At 45.0% G+C, this 17,709-nt stretch overlaps 1 protein-coding gene across 1 annotated transcript in view; it reads right to left on the bottom strand.

Moving 5' to 3' along the window:
* Positions 1-5,230: 5,230 nt before the first annotated feature.
* The window catches only part of TDRD12 (tudor domain containing 12), a 64,977-nt gene continuing 52,498 nt past the window's right edge, over positions 5,231-17,709 (bottom strand). The window contains exons 24-35 of the mRNA XM_073659626.1: positions 17,357-17,541; positions 16,938-17,139; positions 16,685-16,777; positions 16,283-16,443; positions 16,053-16,141; positions 15,818-15,944; positions 11,221-11,309; positions 10,977-11,112; positions 8,841-8,954; positions 8,400-8,553; positions 8,255-8,321; positions 5,231-5,313 (exon numbers count right to left, since the gene is read on the bottom strand). Coding sequence (XP_073515727.1) covers positions 5,231-5,313; positions 8,255-8,321; positions 8,400-8,553; positions 8,841-8,954; positions 10,977-11,112; positions 11,221-11,309; positions 15,818-15,944; positions 16,053-16,141; positions 16,283-16,443; positions 16,685-16,777; positions 16,938-17,139; positions 17,357-17,541 — 1,500 coding nt within the window. The remainder of the gene's footprint in view (positions 5,314-8,254; positions 8,322-8,399; positions 8,554-8,840; positions 8,955-10,976; positions 11,113-11,220; positions 11,310-15,817; positions 15,945-16,052; positions 16,142-16,282; positions 16,444-16,684; positions 16,778-16,937; positions 17,140-17,356; positions 17,542-17,709) is intronic.

Here is a 17,709-nt window from a genome sequence, read left to right as displayed (position 1 = left end):
ATATAGTGTATGGAAACTTCTGGTTTCAACTGTATGTATATATATATATATATATATATATATATATATATATATGTATATATATATATATATATATATATATATATATATATATATATATATACATATATACACACTGCTCAAAAAAATAAAGGGAACACTTAAACAACAGAATATAACTCCAAGTAAACCAAACTTCTGTGAAATCAAACTGTCCACTTAGGAAGCAACACTGACTGACAATCAATTTCACATTCTGTTGTGCAAATGGAATAGACAATAGATGGAAATTATTGGCAATTATCAAGACCCCCTCAATAAAGGAGTGGTTCTGCAGGTGGGGACCACAGACCACATCTCAGTACCAATGCTTTCTGGCTGATGTTTTGGTCACTTTTGAATGTTGGTTGTGCTTTCACATTCGTTGTAGCATGAGACGGACTCTACAACCCACAGAAGTTGCTCAGGTAGTGCAGCTCATCCAGGATGGCACATCAATGCGAGCTGTGGCAAGAAGGTTTGCTGTATCTGTCTGCGTAGAGTCCAGAGGCTGGAGGCACTACCAGGAAACAGGCCAGTACACCAGGAGACGTGGAGGGGGCCGTAGGAGGGCAACAACCCAGCAGCAGGACCACTACCTCGGCCTTTGTGCAAGGAGGAAAAGGAGGAGCACTGCCAGAGCCTTGCAAAATGACCTCCAGCAGGCCACAAATGTGCATGTGTCTGCACAAACTGTTAGAAACCGACTCCATGAGGGTGGTATGAGGGCCCGACGACCACAGATGGGGGTTGTGCTCACAGCCCAACACCATGCAGGACGCTTGGCATTTGCCACAGAACACCAGGATTGGCAAAGTCGCCACTGGCGCCGTGTGCTCTTCACAGATGAAAGCAGGTTCACACTGAGCACATGTGACAGACGTGACAGAGTCTGGAGACGCCGTGGAGAGCGATCTGCTGTCTGCAACATCCTTCAGCATGACCGGTTTGGTAGTAGGTCAGTAATGGTGTGGGGTGGCATTTCTTTGGAGGGCCGCACAGCCCTCCATGTGCTCACCAGATGTAGCCTGACTGCCATTAGGTACCGAGATGAGATCCTTAGACCCCTTGTAAGACCATATGCTGGTGCGGTTGGCCCTGGGTTCCTCCTAATGCAGGACAATGCCAGACCTCATGTGGCTGGAATGTGTCAGCAGTTCCTGCAAGATGAAGGCATTGAAGCTATGGACTGGCCCGCCCGTTCCCCAGACCTGAATCCGATTGAGCACATCAGGGACATCATGTCTCCCTCCATCCACCAACATCACATTGTACCACAGACTGTCCAGGAGTTGGCGGATGCTTTAGTCCAGGTCTGGGAGGAGATCCCACAGGAGACCATCCGCAACCTCATCAGGAGCATGCCCAGGCGTTGTAGGGAGGTCATACAGGCACGTGGAGGCCACAAACTATACTCAGCCTCATTTTGACTTGTTTTAAGGACATTACATCAAAGTTGGATCAGCCTGTAGTGTGTTTTTCTACTTTAATTTTGGGGGTGACTCCAAATCCAGGCCTCCATTGGTTAATAAATTTGATTTCCATTGATGATTTTTGTGTGATTTTGTTGTCAGCACATTCAGCTTTGTATAGAACAAAGTATTCAATGAGAATATTTCATTCATTCAGATCTAGGATGTGTTATTTGAGTGTTCCTTTTATTTCTTTGAGCAGTGTATATAGTACAGACCAAAAGTTTGGACACACCATCTCATTTAAAGATTTTTCTGTATTTTCATGACTATGAAAATTGTACATTCACACTGAAGGCATCAAAACTATGAATTAACACATGTGGAATTATATACTTAACAAAAAAGTGTGAAACAACTGAAAATATGTCTTATATTCTAGGTTCTTCAAAGTAGCCACCTTTTGCTTTGATGACTGCTTTGCACACTCTTGGCATTCTCTTGATGAGCTTCAAGAGGCAGTCACCAGAAAAGGTCTTCACTTCACAGGTGTGCCCTGTCAGGTTTAATAAGTGGGATTTCTTGCCTTATAAATGGGGTTGGGACCATCAGTTGTGTTGTGCAGAAGTCCGGTGGATACACAGCTGATAGTCCTACTGAATAGACTGTTAGAATTTGTATTATGGCAAGAAAAAAGCAGCTAAGTAAAGAAAAATGAGTGGCCATCATTACTTTAAGAAATGAAGGTCAGTCAGTCTGAAAAATTGGGCAAACTTTGAAAGTGTCCCCAAGTGCAGTTGCAAAAACCATCAAGCGCTACAAAGAAACTGTCTCACATGAGGACCGCCCCAGGAAAGGAAGACCAAGAGTCACTTCTGCTTCTGAGGATAAGTTTATCCGAGTCACCAGCTTCAGAAATCGCAGGTTAACAGCAGCTCAGATTACAGACCAGGTCAATGCCACACAGAGTTCTAGCAGCAGACACATCTCTACAACAACTGTTAAGAGGAGACTTTGTGCAGCAGGCCTTCATGGTAAAATAGCTGGTAGGAAACCACTGCTAAGGACAGGCAACAAGCAGAAGAGACTTGTTTGGGCTAAAGAACACAAGGAATGGACATTAGACCAGTGGAAATCTGTGCTTTGGTCTGATGAGTCCAAATTTGAGATCTTTGGTTCCAACCACCGTGTCTTTGTGCGACGCAGAAAAGGTGAACGGATGGACTCTACATGCCTGGTTCCCACCGTGAAGCATGGAGGAGGAGGTGTGATGGTGTGGGGGGCTTTGCTGGTAACACTGTTGGGGATTTATTCAAAATTGAAGGCATACTGAACCAGCATGGCTACCACAGCATCTTGCAGCAGCATGCTATTCCATCCGGTTTGCATTTAGTTGGACCATCATTTATTTTTCAAAAGGACAATGACCCCAAACACACCTCCAGGCTGTGTAAGGGCTATTTGACCAAGAAGGAGAGTGATGGGGTGCTACGCCAGATGACCTGGCCTCCACAGTCACCAGACCTGAACCCAATCGAGATGGTTTGGGGTGAGCTGGACCGCAGAGTGAAGGCAAAAGGGCCAACAAGTGCTAAGCATCTCTGGGAACTCCTTCAAGATTGTTGGAAGACCATTTCCGGTGACTACCTCTTGAAGCTCATCAAGAGAATGCAAAGAGTGTGCAAAGCAGTCATCAAAGCAAAAGGTGGCTACTTTGAAGAACCTAGAATATAAGACATATTTTCAGTTGTTTCACACTTTTTTGTTAAGTATATAATTCCACATGTGTTAATTCATAGTTTTGATGCCTTCAGTGTGAATGTAAATTTTCATAGTTATGAATATACAGAAAAATATTTAAATGAGAAGGTGTGTCCAAACTTTTGGTCTGTATTATATACTACTGTACTATACACACACACACACGCACACACAGGTGTGTCTCACAAAATTAGAATATCATCAATAAGTTAACTTATTTCGGTTCTTGAATACAAAAAGTGGAATTCATATATTATATAGAGTCATTATAAACAGAGGGATCTATTTCAAGTGTTTATTTCTGTTAATGCTGATGATTATGGATTACATTAGAGGCCACAATCCAAGCTGCTGGAGGTCTAGTGTGAAGTTTCCACAATCAGTGATGGTTTGGGGAGCCATGTCATCTGCTGGTGGAGGTCCACTGTGTTTTATCAAGACCAAAGTCAGATCAGCCATCTACCAGGACATTGTAGAGCCCTTCATGCTTCCCTCTGCCGACAAGCTTTTTGGAGATGGAAATGTCATTCTCCAGCAGGACTTGGCCCCTGTCCACACGGCCAAAAGTACCAATACCTGGTTTACACACAACAGTATCACTGTGCTTGATTGGCAGCAAACTCGCCTGACCTTAACCCCATAGAGAATCTATTATAGAGAATCTATGGGGTATTGTCAAGAGGAAGATGAGAGACCCCAGACCCAACAATGCAGATGAGCTGAAGGCGGCTATCAAAGCCACCTGGGCTTCCATAACCCCTCAGCAGGGCCACAGGCTGATCGCCTCCATGCCACATTGCCGCATTGATGCAGTAATTGATGCACAAGGAGCCCGACCAAGTATTGAGGGCATTTACTGAACAGACATTTCAGTAGGACATTTCGGATATTAAAAACATTTTTAAAGCTGTTGTTATAAAGTATTCTAATTTACTGAGATAATGACTTTTGGGTTTTCATTGGCTGTAAGCCATAATCATCACCATTAACAGAAATAAACACATGAAATAGATCACTCTGTAATGGCTCTATATAATATATGAGTTTCACTTTTTGTATTGAAGAACTGAAATAAATTAACTTTTTGATGATATTCTAATTTAGTGAGAAGCACCGGTATGTATGTGGCCAGATATTTTTACTGAGCCATTGACGAATTTGTTCCGACACTCTGAACAACATCGGATATGTCGCCTTGATTTTGCACATACCACTTGGTCCGAGGACTAAAATAAAACTTAAAAGTGAACAGCCCGATAGACTCACTTAGTTACAAGTGCTATCTGTGAAAAAAAAATGGATAGTACTTATACGTGAAAAACTCACGTGAATGAGCCCTTAGGAGTATTGTCCACAAGGTCACAAAGGGACCCAAGGTCACCTCTAAGCAACTAAAGGCCCCTCTCTCTCTCATTAGTTAATGAGGAAGACATTGAGCAATGGTGTGTGCAACACCACTGCTCTCCAAAAACCTCATACCTCTGTGAAACACAGTGCTGGAAGTATCAGGGCTTTGTCCGGTTTTGCCATCACTGAAGTAACAATGAATTCTGAATTCTATCTGCAAATTCTAAATGGAAAATCTCAGGATGTCTTGTCCACGAGCTGAATCTCATCAAAACGTGGGTCTTGAGGTAAGACAACGTCCTAAAGCCACAAATTGTAGTTTTAAGTTAAATTTATGTAGAAATATGGATAATTCTGAAGGGTTCACAAACTTTCAAGCACCACTTGTATATGACTTGTCACTTAGGTCTCAGAAAGCTAAGTAACAGGAGTCATACTGCTTGTCACCCAGCTTTCCCAGAAGCCGATGTAGCTGGGAATGTGTAACACAGAACAAGGGTTTTATTTTTAGGGGGGAGATACAATGACATGGACATTAAAAAATATAACATCACTTCTTTACATTCTCGCTCCAGCACGGAAACAAGCGCTGGAAGCGTGACACACGCAACGCAAGGTCCAGAGGAAACGTGCGACCGAGGGATTTCCCGCATCCCCGGTACACGGGTCCATTAATCACTTTCAGAGTCACTGTACTCCGAGGAAAAAAGTTCTTCATTGATGACATTATAAGACTTTTTGGCTTTACTGAAACCTAGAAAAGAAGAGAGAGAGAGGGGGGTACAGGTGAGCGTCCAGAGGTAACCCGCCACCCCCAACTCCAGCACACTCTGGGGTAAGCTGGATGCAGGATGGGGCTGAATACAGAGAGGCTGAGATGAGCGATTAACTGCAGGATGGGGCTGCATATAGAGCAGAGAAGTGATGTACTGCAGGATGGGGCTGCATATAGAGCAGAGGAGTGATGTACTGCAGGAAGGGGCTGCGCATAGAGCAGAGGAGTGATGTACTGCAGGATGGGGCTGCGCATAGAGCAGAGGAGTGATGTACTGCAGGATGGGGCTGCGTATAAAGCAGAGGAGTGATGTACTGCAGGATGGGGCTGCGTATAAAGCAGAGGAGTGATGTACTGCAGGATGGGGCTGCGTATAAAGCAGAGGAGTGATGTACTGCAGGATGGGGCTGCATATAGAGCAGAGAAGTGATGTACTGCAGGATGGGGCTGCGTATAAAGCAGAGGAGTGATGTACTGCAGGATGGGGCTGCGCATAGAGCAGAGGAGTGATGTACTGCAGGATGGGGCTGCGCATAGAGCAGAGGAGTGATGTACTGCAGGATGGGGCTGCGCATAGAGCAGAGGAGTGATGTACTGCAGGATGGGGCTGCGCATAGAGCAGAGGAGTGATGTACTGTAGGATGGGGCTGCGCATAGAGCAGAGGAGTGATGTACTGCAGGATGGGACTGCGTACAGAGCAGAGGAGTGATGTACTGCAGGATGGGACTGCGTACAGAGCAGAGGAGTGATGTACTGCAGGATGGGGCTGCGTATAGAGCAGAGAAGTGATGTACTGCAGGATGGGGCTGCGTATAAAGCAGAGGAGTGATGTACTGCAGGATGGGGCTGCGCATAGAGCAGAGGAGTGATGTACTGCAGGATGGGGCTGCGCATAGAGCAGAGGAGTGATGTACTGCAGGATGGGGCTGCGCATAGAGCAGAGGAGTGATGTACTGCAGGATGGGACTGCGTACAGAGCAGAGGAGTGATGTACTGCAGGATGGGGCTGCGTATAGAGCAGAGGAGTGATGTACTGCAGGATGGGGCTGAATATAGAGCAGAGGAGCGATGCACTGCAGGATGGGGCTGCGTATAGAGCAGAGGAGTGATGTACTGCAGGATGGGGCTGCGTATAGAGCAGAGGAGTGATGTACTGCAGGATGGGGCTGCGTATAGAGCAGAGGAGTGATGTACTGCAGGATGGGGCTGCGCATAGAGCAGAGGAGTGATGTACTGTAGGATGGGGCTACGCATAGAGCAGAGGAGTGATGTACTGCAGGATGGGGCTGCGTATAGAGCAGAGGAGTGATGTACTGCAGGATAGGGCTGAATATAGAGCAGAGGAGTGATGTACTGCTGGATGGGGCTGCGTATAGAGCAGAGGAGTGATGTACTGCAGGATGGGGCTGCGTATAGAGCAGAGGAGTGATGTACTGCAGGATGAGATGGTATATAGGGAGCTGAAAAGAGTAATGTACTGGAGCATGAGGCTGAAAGAAGTGATATACTGCTGGATGGGGCAGTAAATATATGAGATAAGTGATGTAATGCAAGAAGGGGCTGCATACAGAGTGGCTGAGAAAAGCAATGTACTGCAGGTTTGTGCTGCGCACAGAGGGGTTGAGAGGAGCAATGTACTGCAAGATGGGGCTGTGTACAGATTGGCTGAGAGAAGTGATATACTGCTGGATGGGGTTGTGTATGGAGAGGCTGAAAGAAGTGATGTACTGCTGGATGGGGCTGTGTATAGAGGGGATGAGAGAAGTGATGTACTGCTGGATGGGGCTGTGTATAGAGGAGCTGAAAGAAGTGAGGTACTGCTGGATGGGGCTGTGTATAAAGGGACTGAGAGAAGTGATATACTGCAGTATGGGGCTGTGTGTAGAGGGGCTGAGAGAAGTCATGTACTGCTGGATGGGGTTGTGTATAGAGGGGCTGAAAGAAGTGATGTACTGCTGGATGGGGCTGTGTATAAAGGGACTGAGAGAAGTGATATACTGCTGGATGGGGCTGCGTATAAAGGAACTGAGAGAAGTGATATACTGCTGCATGGGGCTGTGTATAGAGGGGCTGAGAGAAGTGATGTACTGCTGGATGGGGTTGTGTATAGAGGGGCTGAAAGAAGTGATGTACTGTTGGATGGGGCTGTGTATATAGTGGCTGAGAGAAGTGATGTACTGCTGGATGGGGCTGTGTATAGAGGAGCTGAAAGAAGTGATATACTGCTGCATGGGGCTATGTATAGAGGGGCTGAGATAAGTCATGTACTGCTGGATGGGGCTGTGTATAGAGGGGCTGAGAGAAGTGATGTACTGCTAGATGGGGCTGTGGATAGAGGAGCTTAAAGAAGTGATGTACTGCTGGATGGGGCTGTGTATAAAGGGACTGAGAGAAGTGATATACTGCTGGATGGGGCTGTGCATAGAGGGGCTGAGAGAAGTGATGTACTGCTGGATGGGGCTGTGTATAGAGGGACTGAGAGAAGTGATATACTGCTGGATGGGGCTGTATATAGAGGGGTTGATAGAAGTGATGTACTGCTGTATGGGGCTGTGAATATAGGAAAAAAAGTGATTTAATGCAAGATGGGGCTGTGTGTAGCGCTCCTACCCGGCCTCAGCCCTATGGGGCAGTAGCTGCTCTAAAGTGCTGCTAACCTCCTGCAATAACTGGGGTACTACAAGGACAACCATGTTTATCATAGGAGGTTGTCACCATCATAGAAAATCCAATGCTGGCACAGTCGCCTTAAATTGCAGCATCGGGGGGCACAAACAGTAAAGCTGGAGTGTCTACTCACCCATACACCAACCGGGAAGTCGGCAGACTGGGCAGCTACTGAACAGGGAAGGCTTAATGCATCTAACACTGCATAAATAAGATGATGGGACCGTCATCAGATGAGAATTCGGGACGTACCTGACCAGAAATCCTTGTCGTCTTCAGAGTCTCCCAAGTGATCAAAATCAAAGCTGACGTTTGGATGCTGCAAAGAAAGCAGGATGCAAAATAAGAAGTGGGGACCCCACACCCAGAGCAGAGATGTCCACCTCCAAAAACGCACCTTGTATTTCAGTAACCTGTTCCACATTTCCGCTTTGCTCTTCTGGATAGTGATTACGGCTTCTCCGTTCTTCACTTTGCATGTGGATTTATCCCATACAATATCCTTGTAGAGATCCATATCTGCCAAGTAGTGGTTTCCTCCGGCATTGCAACTACAAGACATACAGCAACATCATCAAACTAGCAAACAAAGTCAACATAAAATGAAGCAAAAGTGTGCAAAGAGACATAATGACATCTCACATTAAAGAAACACTTAGAGGAACACTGATACCTGGTGGAGTGGAAGGTGATGTAAGATGGAGCTGTGTATAGAGGGGCTGAGAGGACCACCACAAGGATTCTCTCTTTGGTGGTTTTTGTTTCACATTATGTCCCTTTTGGACGGAGTGCTCTTATTGTTGCACAGACGAGCTCACTGAGAGTCACTTTTTATTACCTGAACACCAGTCGGTTGCTGTAGAACGTGCACTTGGGATCAGTCACTTGTCGCATCTTTACAGTCAGGATCATAGTATCGTCCTTCTCAAACCATTTCATTACTGGATACAAACTAAAAGCAAGAAAGTATTTATACCTCATCTCATTATGCCACTCAATAGTCAGTGTTAATGAAGGGAGAGGAAACAAGAGATATACTGCAGGATGGGCCTCTGTATAGAGGGGCTGAGGGGAGAGATATTTTGCAAGATGGCGCTGAATATAGAGGGCCAGAAATGAGCAATGCAGGATGGGGCTGAGTATGGAGCAGAGGAGTGATGTACTGCAAGATGAGATGGTATATAGGGAGCTGAAAAGAGTGATGTACTGCAGGATGGAGCTGTGTATAGAGGGGCGGAGAGAAGTGATGTACTGGAGGATGAGGCTGAGAGAAGTGATATAATGGATGGGTCTGTGACTATAGGAGATAAGTGATGTAATGCAAGATGGAGCTATGTACAGAGTGGCTGAGAAAAACAATGTACTGCAAGATTGTGCTGTGCACCGAGGGGTTGAGAGGTGCAATGAACTGTAGGATGGGGCGGATAAAAGTGATGTACTGCAGGATGGGGCTGAGAGGACTTAATTACTTTAGGATAGTTCTATATATAGAGGTTCTGAGAGGAGTAATGTACTGCAAGATAATATTGTACATAGAGGGGCTGAGAGGATGGATATACTGCAGGATTAGGCAGTATATAGAGGGGCTAAGAAAAGTGATATCCTGTAGAATGGGGCTGAGGAGATATTTTGAAGGATGGAGAGAAATATAAAGGGGCTGAGAAGAGCGATGTACTATAGGATGGAGCTGTGTATAGATGAGAGGAGTGATGTAATGCAGGATGGAGCAGTGTATAGAGTGGATGAGAGGAGTGATGCACTGCATGGGGGTGAGAGAAGTCATATACAGCAAGATGGGGCTTTGAACTGAGGAGAGATGGGGCTGTGTACACAGGGGCCGAGAGAAGTGATGACCTGCAGGATTGGGCAGTGCTTAGAGGGGTTGAGAGAGAAGCAATGCACTGCATCATGGAGCAGTGTATAGAGGGACTGAGAGGAGTGATATGCTGCACCATGGGGCTGAGAGAAGTACTGCAAGATGGGGCAGGGAATAGAGGAGACGTGTGATGTACTGCAAGATGGAGCTGAGTATGGAGGCGCTGAGAGAAGTGATGTATTGCAGGATATGGCTGTGTATAGAAGAGGTTGAGAGAAGTGCTTAAAGGGGTTGAGAGAGAAGCAATGCACTGCATCATGGAGCAGTGTATAGAGGGACTGAGAGGAGTGATATGCTGCACCATGGGGCTGAGAGAAGTAAAATACTGCAAGATGGGGCAGGGAATAGAGGAGACGTGTGATGTACTGCAAGATGAGGCTGAGTATAGAGGGGCTGAGAGAAGTACTGTAACGTAGGATGGAGTAGTGTATAGAGTGTTAAAAGAGGTGATATACTCCAGGATGGGGCTGTATATAGAAGGGCTTAGAGGAGTGATATACAAGGAATGGGACAGTAAATAGAGGGGGCGGACGAAAGAGATATACTGCAGGATGGGACAGTGCATAGAGGGCTGAGAGGAGTGGTGTACTGTAGGATGGGGCAATATATAGAGGGTCTGAGAGTAGTGATATACTGCAGGATGATGAGGCGTATAGAGGGGACTGAGAGGAGTGGAGTTGTGTATGTTGCTTGCTGCCTAGAGATTAGTGATGTGAAACTCCAAATGTTGCTCTGTTGATGCATATGTCAGAAGATAATCCTCTACCAAATGCATCAACAAAACAGCATTTGCAGTTTCAGATCACTGATCTGCCAGCAGCAGTGAGTAGAAGCACAAGGTGAATTCTACACTCAGATTAGCTTGATGATAACTCAGATAGCTGCAGGTAGTCAGAAGAACACAGGAGGTGGGAGAGAGGGGTCTGCAGCACTTTAGTGAAGCAAGTGTTGGTGGGAAATGTAGTTTTAGCAGATAAGAATAGGACCACCCATTCAGCTATGTAAGCTGAGTGCACAGAGGTGTTTGGTGAAAAATAATGTGATTCTGGGAATAACCTTTCTAAGACAGCTTTTTGCTGTACACACATAACAACAAACCTTGCTGAGAGGGGAGTCCTCAGAGCCTGTGGGGCCCTCTGACCATCAACTTCTTTAAGCTGTTCTCTTTCTTCTTTGACTTCTTCAGAGTGGGATGATAGATGTGGGACACTGACAACCTTGTGACAATCAGTGTCTGAAAATTAATAAATAAAATTCAACCTGCAACGTAGCTCAATGTCCACCTCATATGGAGGAGAGTGATAAACCTATACACACGCTGACATGTACGATAGGAGCATACCCGCATCTGCTATCCCCAGGCATGAAGCAATAGATGCGATGAGGTCTTCTGAAGACTTCTCAGGGGGTTCGTCATTCTCTACTTCTTCACTATTAAAAAAATGAGGGAGGTAGAACATGCAGTCCTATGTACAAAACCCACACTGCAAATGACTAATGCAGTGCGAGGCATCATGCACATCATTTAGGCTGAGAGTATGTCAAGGGGGTCGCGCTGATCTCACTGCTGTCACTAGCCAGTTTGTCAGGTGAACTCAACTCCACTGCCTCCAATCGTCAGTACAACTACGCAATTGACTGACGAGTGATGGACGAGGCCGCGGCTGCTTCCTCTACTAGGCCGGTTATTGGGGAACTCACAGTGAGTGTATGGTATATACACATCCGATTCCAATACATGGAATATATATAGACCTCTATGCGGTCACTGCCAACTCCGCAATAACAAAAGAACCACTAGCTGCCACCACCAATCGTTTATATAGTCCGATTGGACACCCGTTACAGGTAAGGTATGGCTTCAGGGGTGCAGCTTACAGAGCAAGAGGAACAGAGATATTAAATTTTATTTTATTTATTTAAATCCAGAAAAGTAGGCAGTGTTTATAAAAATATACAAAGATGATACAAAATGGGAACAAAACAATACAATATAAACAATTATATAGAATAAAAAGGAATAACAAAAAAGAATTACTAAACCTGATGTTGCAGGAATGGCTCTTATCTTTATGGAGGGAAGCACTCTGATTAGGAAAGTGTAACACCCTCACAGTGAACTATGTCTTCCAGATTGAACAATGACAGTCCAAAATTCTGATTATTATTAGATCAAGGCTACACCCACATACCTCCCCTTGGTGAGCTCCTATGGGGCTGGCTGTGGGATGTGCTAGGTCTTTTAGAATTTCTATGAGATCCCCAAATTCCGGGATATCTTCGCCCCTGGAGGTCCCAGGCGGTAGATATATTTTCCTATTGCGATTTAACCTTTCTATAGAGATGAAACATGGCATTGATAGCATCATCCATAGGTCCGATATTAAATTGGGAGAGGTTAGAACAGCCTTATGGTGATGTGAGTGAATGCGTTATGTTCGTCCCTTCACGCCGACGACAAAAATATATCTCCCATAAATATTCGATCAATGAAAACCCCAATATTCATCACTGACCACTGGTTCCAAAACATCTCAGAACAGTGCTTTGATCAGAGGAAGCTCTTGCTTTGGAAGGATACTTCTCTGCCTCTCAATAAACAAATACCAAGCTTAGTGTCTAGCTTTCAGAACAGTTCTTCTGTTGTAGTTACATGGTCACTGCGGGAGGTCACTATTTCAATGTCGGTTGAAGTGCCAGCTCTTTCGCATTTTCCAAGTTAAAATTAGTTTCCAACCTCTGCAGTTATAATAAATCCCATATGTTCAAGGTGAGGGTGATATGTCCCCTCTTTGGAGACGTTTTTATGGATTTTATTTTTTCTGTACGACGGCAGGATGGGACAGTGTATAGATGGGGCTAATAGTAGTTATACACTGTAGGATGGTGCTGCATATAGAGGGGCTGAGAGTAGTGATATACTGCAGGATGGTGCTGTGTATAGAGGAGACTGAGAGGAGTGGAATTGTGTATGTTGCTTGCTGCCTAGAGATTAGTGATGTGAAACTCCAAATGCTGCTCTTTTGATGCATATGTCAGAAGATAATCCTCTACCATAGGCATCAACAAAACAGCATTTGCAGTTTCACATCGCTGATGTGTCAGCAGGCAACATATACAACTCTGCACTGCCTAGTAATTACAAGCTCTGCTGTGGAAGAGTGCAGGAGGGTTGAACTCTGCTATAACCAGCTCTAGCTAACAATGATGGAAAACCACACAGGCAGCTATAGCAATGTAGATGACAGAAGATAGAATCAGCCAGGCAGAGAAAGGCCCCGTCACACATAACGAGATCGCTAGCGAGATCGTTATTACGTCGCGGTTTTGGGATCGCTGGAGAGTCGTTTCGTGATCGCTGGGGAGCTGTCAAACATGCAGAACTTCCCAACGATTTCGGCCGCCCCAGCGATCTAACTAACGATCTCGGCGGTCGTTGGGACGCTTTCACACAGCAGCTACAGTGCTGGCGAAAAGTTTTGGCACCCCTGCAATTCTGTCAGATAATACTCAGTTTCTTCCTGAAAATGATTGCAATCACAAATTCTTTGGTATTATTATCTTCATTTAATTCGTCTTCAATGAAAAAACACAAAAAGAATTGTCCTAAAGCCAAATTGGATATAATTCCATACCAAACCTAAAAAAGGGGGTGGACAAAAGTATTGGCACTGTTTGAAAAATCATGTGATGCTTCTCTAATTCGTGTAATTAACAGCACCTGTAACTTACCTGTGGCACCTAACAGGTGTTGGCAATAACTAAATCACACTTGCAGCCAGTTAACATGGATTAAAGTTGACTCAACCTCTGTCCTGTGTCCTTGTGTGTACCACATTGAGCATGGAGAAAAGAAAGAAGACCAAAGAACTGTCTGAGGACTTGAGAAACCAAATTGTGAGGAAGCATGAGCAATCTCAAGGCTACAAGTCCATCTCCAAAGACCTGAATGTTCCTGTGTCTTCCGTGCGCAGTGTCATCAAGAAGTGTAAAGCCCATGGCACTGTGGCTAACCTCCCTAGATGTGGACGGAAAAGAAAAATTGACGAGAGATTTCAACGCAAGATTATGCGGATGGTGGATAAAGAAACTCGACTAACATCCAAATAAGTTCAAGCTGCCCTGCAGTCCGAGGGTACAACAGTGTCAACCCGTACTATCCGCCGGCGTCTGAATGAAAAGGGACTGTATGGTAGGATACCCAGGAAGACCCCACTTCTTACCCCGAGACATAAAAAGCCAGGCTGGAGTTTGCCAAAACTTACCTGAGAAAGCCTAAAACGTTTTGGAAGAATGTTCTCTGGTCAGATGAGACAAAAGTAGAGCTTTTTGGGAAAAAGCATCAACATAGAGTGTACAGGAAAAAAAAAGAGGCATTCAAAGAAAAGAACACGGTCCCTACAGTCAAACATGGCGGAGGTTCCCTGATGTTTTGGGGTTGCTTTGCTGCCTCTGGCACTGGATTGCTTGACCGTGTGCATGGCATTATGAAGTCTGAAGACTACCAACAAATTTTGCAGCATAATGTAGGGCCCAGTGTGAGAAAGCTGGGTCTCCCTCAGAGGTCATGGGTCTTCCAGCAGGACAATGACCCAAAACACACTTCCAAAAGCACTATAAAATGGTTTGAGAGAAAGCACTGGAGACTTCTAAGGTGGCCAGCAATGAGTCCAGACCTGAATCCCATAGAACACCTGTGGAGAGATCTCAAAATGGCAGTTTGGAGAAGGCACCCTTCAAATATCAGGGACCTGGAGCAGTTTGCCAAAGAAGAATGGTCTACAATTCCAGCAGAGCATTGTAAGAAACTCATTGATGGTTACCGGAAGCGGTTGTTCACAGTTATTTTGGCTAAAGGTTGTGCAACCAAGTATTAGGCTGAGGGTGCCAATACTTTTGTCTGGCCCATTTTTGGAGTTTTGTGTGAAATGATCAATGATTTGATTTTTGCTTCATTCACTTTTGTGTTTTTTCCTTGCAAGCAAATTAAATGAAGAGAATAAGACCAAAGAATTTGTGATTGCAATCATTTTCAGGAAGAAACTGAGTATTATTTGACAGAATTGCAGGGGTGCCAATACTTTTGGCCAGCACTGTATTTCAACGATCCACACCTTGATAGGGACTGTACGGTGTCACAAAGGCGTGCATAAAATTACTTTTCCGCGCCCCCTCATCTCCGATTGGTGGACGCTACTGCGTTCTGATTGGGCCGCCTTGGTCGCTACAACGATCCGCAAAATCAGGACTCAGTCGAATGAACGGATATCAACAGCCCGGAGATTTCTGCTAGGATCTGCAATCCAGCACGAGGTCAGAAACAAAGGATGGAATCGCTATTCTGCTGCCTTCTTTATGCACGGCGGAAAATGAGAACGCTGTAGAGACCACCAATCGGGGACGAGGGGCGCGGAAAAGTCCAATTTATGCATGCTTACCTGTCTCAGTTCTGAATCGCTAACGAGGTCGTTGATAAGGTGTCAAATACAGCGATGCACACTGCCCAGTGGGAGCGCAACGACCCAGGAATGGTCCAGGAAGCTTTGTAACGATCAGCGATCTCACAGCAGGGGCCTGATCGTTGCTACCTGTCAGACATAACGAGATCGCTATTGCGTCACAAAAACCGTGACGTATCAACGATCTCGCTATGCATGACGGGGCCTTAATTTAGAGGAACAGAGAGTGCTAGAAGCACAAGGTGAATGCTCACTTAGATTAGCATGATGATAACTCCGATAGCTGCAGGTAGTCAGGAGCACACAGAAGGTGTGAGAGAGGTGTCTGCAGCACTTTGGCGAAGTAAGTGTTGGTGGGAAATGTAGTTTTAGCAGGTAAGAATAGGACCACCCATTCAGATATGAAGCTGAATGCACAGAGGTGCTTTGTGAAAAAGAAGAGTTTCTAAGACAACTTTTTACTGTACACACATTACAAACCTTGCTGAGAGGGGCGTCCTCGTAGCCTCTGCGTCACTCTGACCAACAATTTCTTTAAGCTGTTCTCTTTCTTCATCAGAGTGGGGTGATAAATGAGGGACACTGACAACCTCGTGACAATCATTGTCTGAAAAATAATAAATAAAATCCAACCTGCAACGCAGCTCAATGTCCACCGCATATGGAGGAGACGGATGAACCTATACACACGCTGACATGAACGATAGGAGCATACCCGCATCTGCTATTTCCAGGCATGGGGCAATAGATGTTCTGAGGTCTTCTGTAGACTTCTCCGGGGGTTCATCATTCTCTATTTCTTCACTGTGAAAAAATTAGAGCGGTAGAACGTGCAGCCCTATGTACAAGACCCACACTGCCCATGACTAATGCAATGCGAGGCAACATGCATGTCATTAAGGCTGAGGATACATATGATTTCAGTGTTTTATTTCAGATACAAACCTATTCTCAGATACCGAGGAGGATCCACTGTGTTCCAGCAAAGCCTTCAGTCGTACGATGTGCTGGGGGTTATCTGCGCCCAGTCCTGTAGACAGGATTTCCCGCCGCACATTAAGGTCATATACACATGATGACAGATCGGACAATGGGGTCACCTGCACCTGCAATGAGAGGTGAAGAGTTTTACTGTGGGGTTAATAATAAAGTAAAGGTCCATTTACACAAAATTACAATGGGGAAGGTCGGCACGAGAAAACATGACGTCAATCACCAGACGAATCTCCGGAGAGGTTCCCTTTAATGACACTTGTCTGGAGCTACAAATCTGCTGGTATTTATCCGTACATATCAGAAATGCTTTGATCACGACAGAATAAATACACCCAGATTGGTCGTCCTCACCATGGGATCCAGCCAATATATTCCTCCAAGATGAAGAACGACTTTTGCTCTGTGCTGCTTTCCTCTGATACTCCTGGCGATAATTCTCGTCACCTAAGACAAAGCAGAAGATGTAACGGTTCACACATGGTTTCTGGGATGCAAAGGTAAAGAAGTATAAAGCTGCGGGCACATCCAGCGCTGGCTTCTGATGTGTTTGGACCAATTAATGTAGAATGATATCGTGCACATAGTAAAAAGTTTCACAACTCACTTTCGGGTCCCACTTGTCCTCACCATCAATAGGTTTCACCCTACACACAATAAATTCTCTGAATTGTGGCGGGACAGACTGAAACGCAGGTGGAAGTAGGAACAAGGTGTGAACAGGGATCTCGTCGGTTTTCCCATCATCGATGTACTGCACGTGCGCATAGGAGACGCTGTCCATGGTTTTTGTAGATAGGACTTGAACCCTGTTGTAAGGCCAAAAGTGAAAAATAACAGCACGCCATTAATATGTCCTATTAGATCAATAAAAAGAGGCAGCTCCGGCCCTGGGCTGTATAACACCATGTCACATGCTTCCACACGTTTTTGGCTTTTCTTCCTTTTCTCATCTTTGCATTTTGCAAAATATAACGTTGTATCTCTGCAGGCTTTATAGGGCGAGCATTTGAATCTGTGAAATACCTGTGATAATCTGAGCCGTCATTTATAGCGTACAAGTGACTGCGCTCCACCTTCTGCGCCGGTACTTTATTCACCGGTGACTGATAATAATCATTGAGTCCTGCCGCGAGCTTCGCATACGGGTCGTTCTTGGTTACTACACGGCCGAGGAATCGAGTTGCATCCGCGATACAGAAAGGTACGACCTGTGCAAAAAAATAAATAGGTGTAAGTGTAACAGCTATGTCTTCAAAAGTAATTATATATATATATATATATATATATATATATATATATATATATATATATATATATATATATATATATATATATATATATATATATATATCTCTCAGTTAAATTTAATTTACTTC

The sequence above is a fragment of the Phyllobates terribilis genome, unplaced genomic scaffold (assembly GCF_046119375.1).
Source record: "Phyllobates terribilis strain yellow unplaced genomic scaffold, ASM4611937v1 Scaffold_14__1_contigs__length_39327217, whole genome shotgun sequence".
In the NCBI taxonomy this organism is placed as follows: Eukaryota; Metazoa; Chordata; class Amphibia; order Anura; family Dendrobatidae; genus Phyllobates; species Phyllobates terribilis.
The sequence above is the reverse complement of the archived record's forward strand: the minus strand, read 5'-3'. Positions and strand labels throughout refer to the sequence as shown.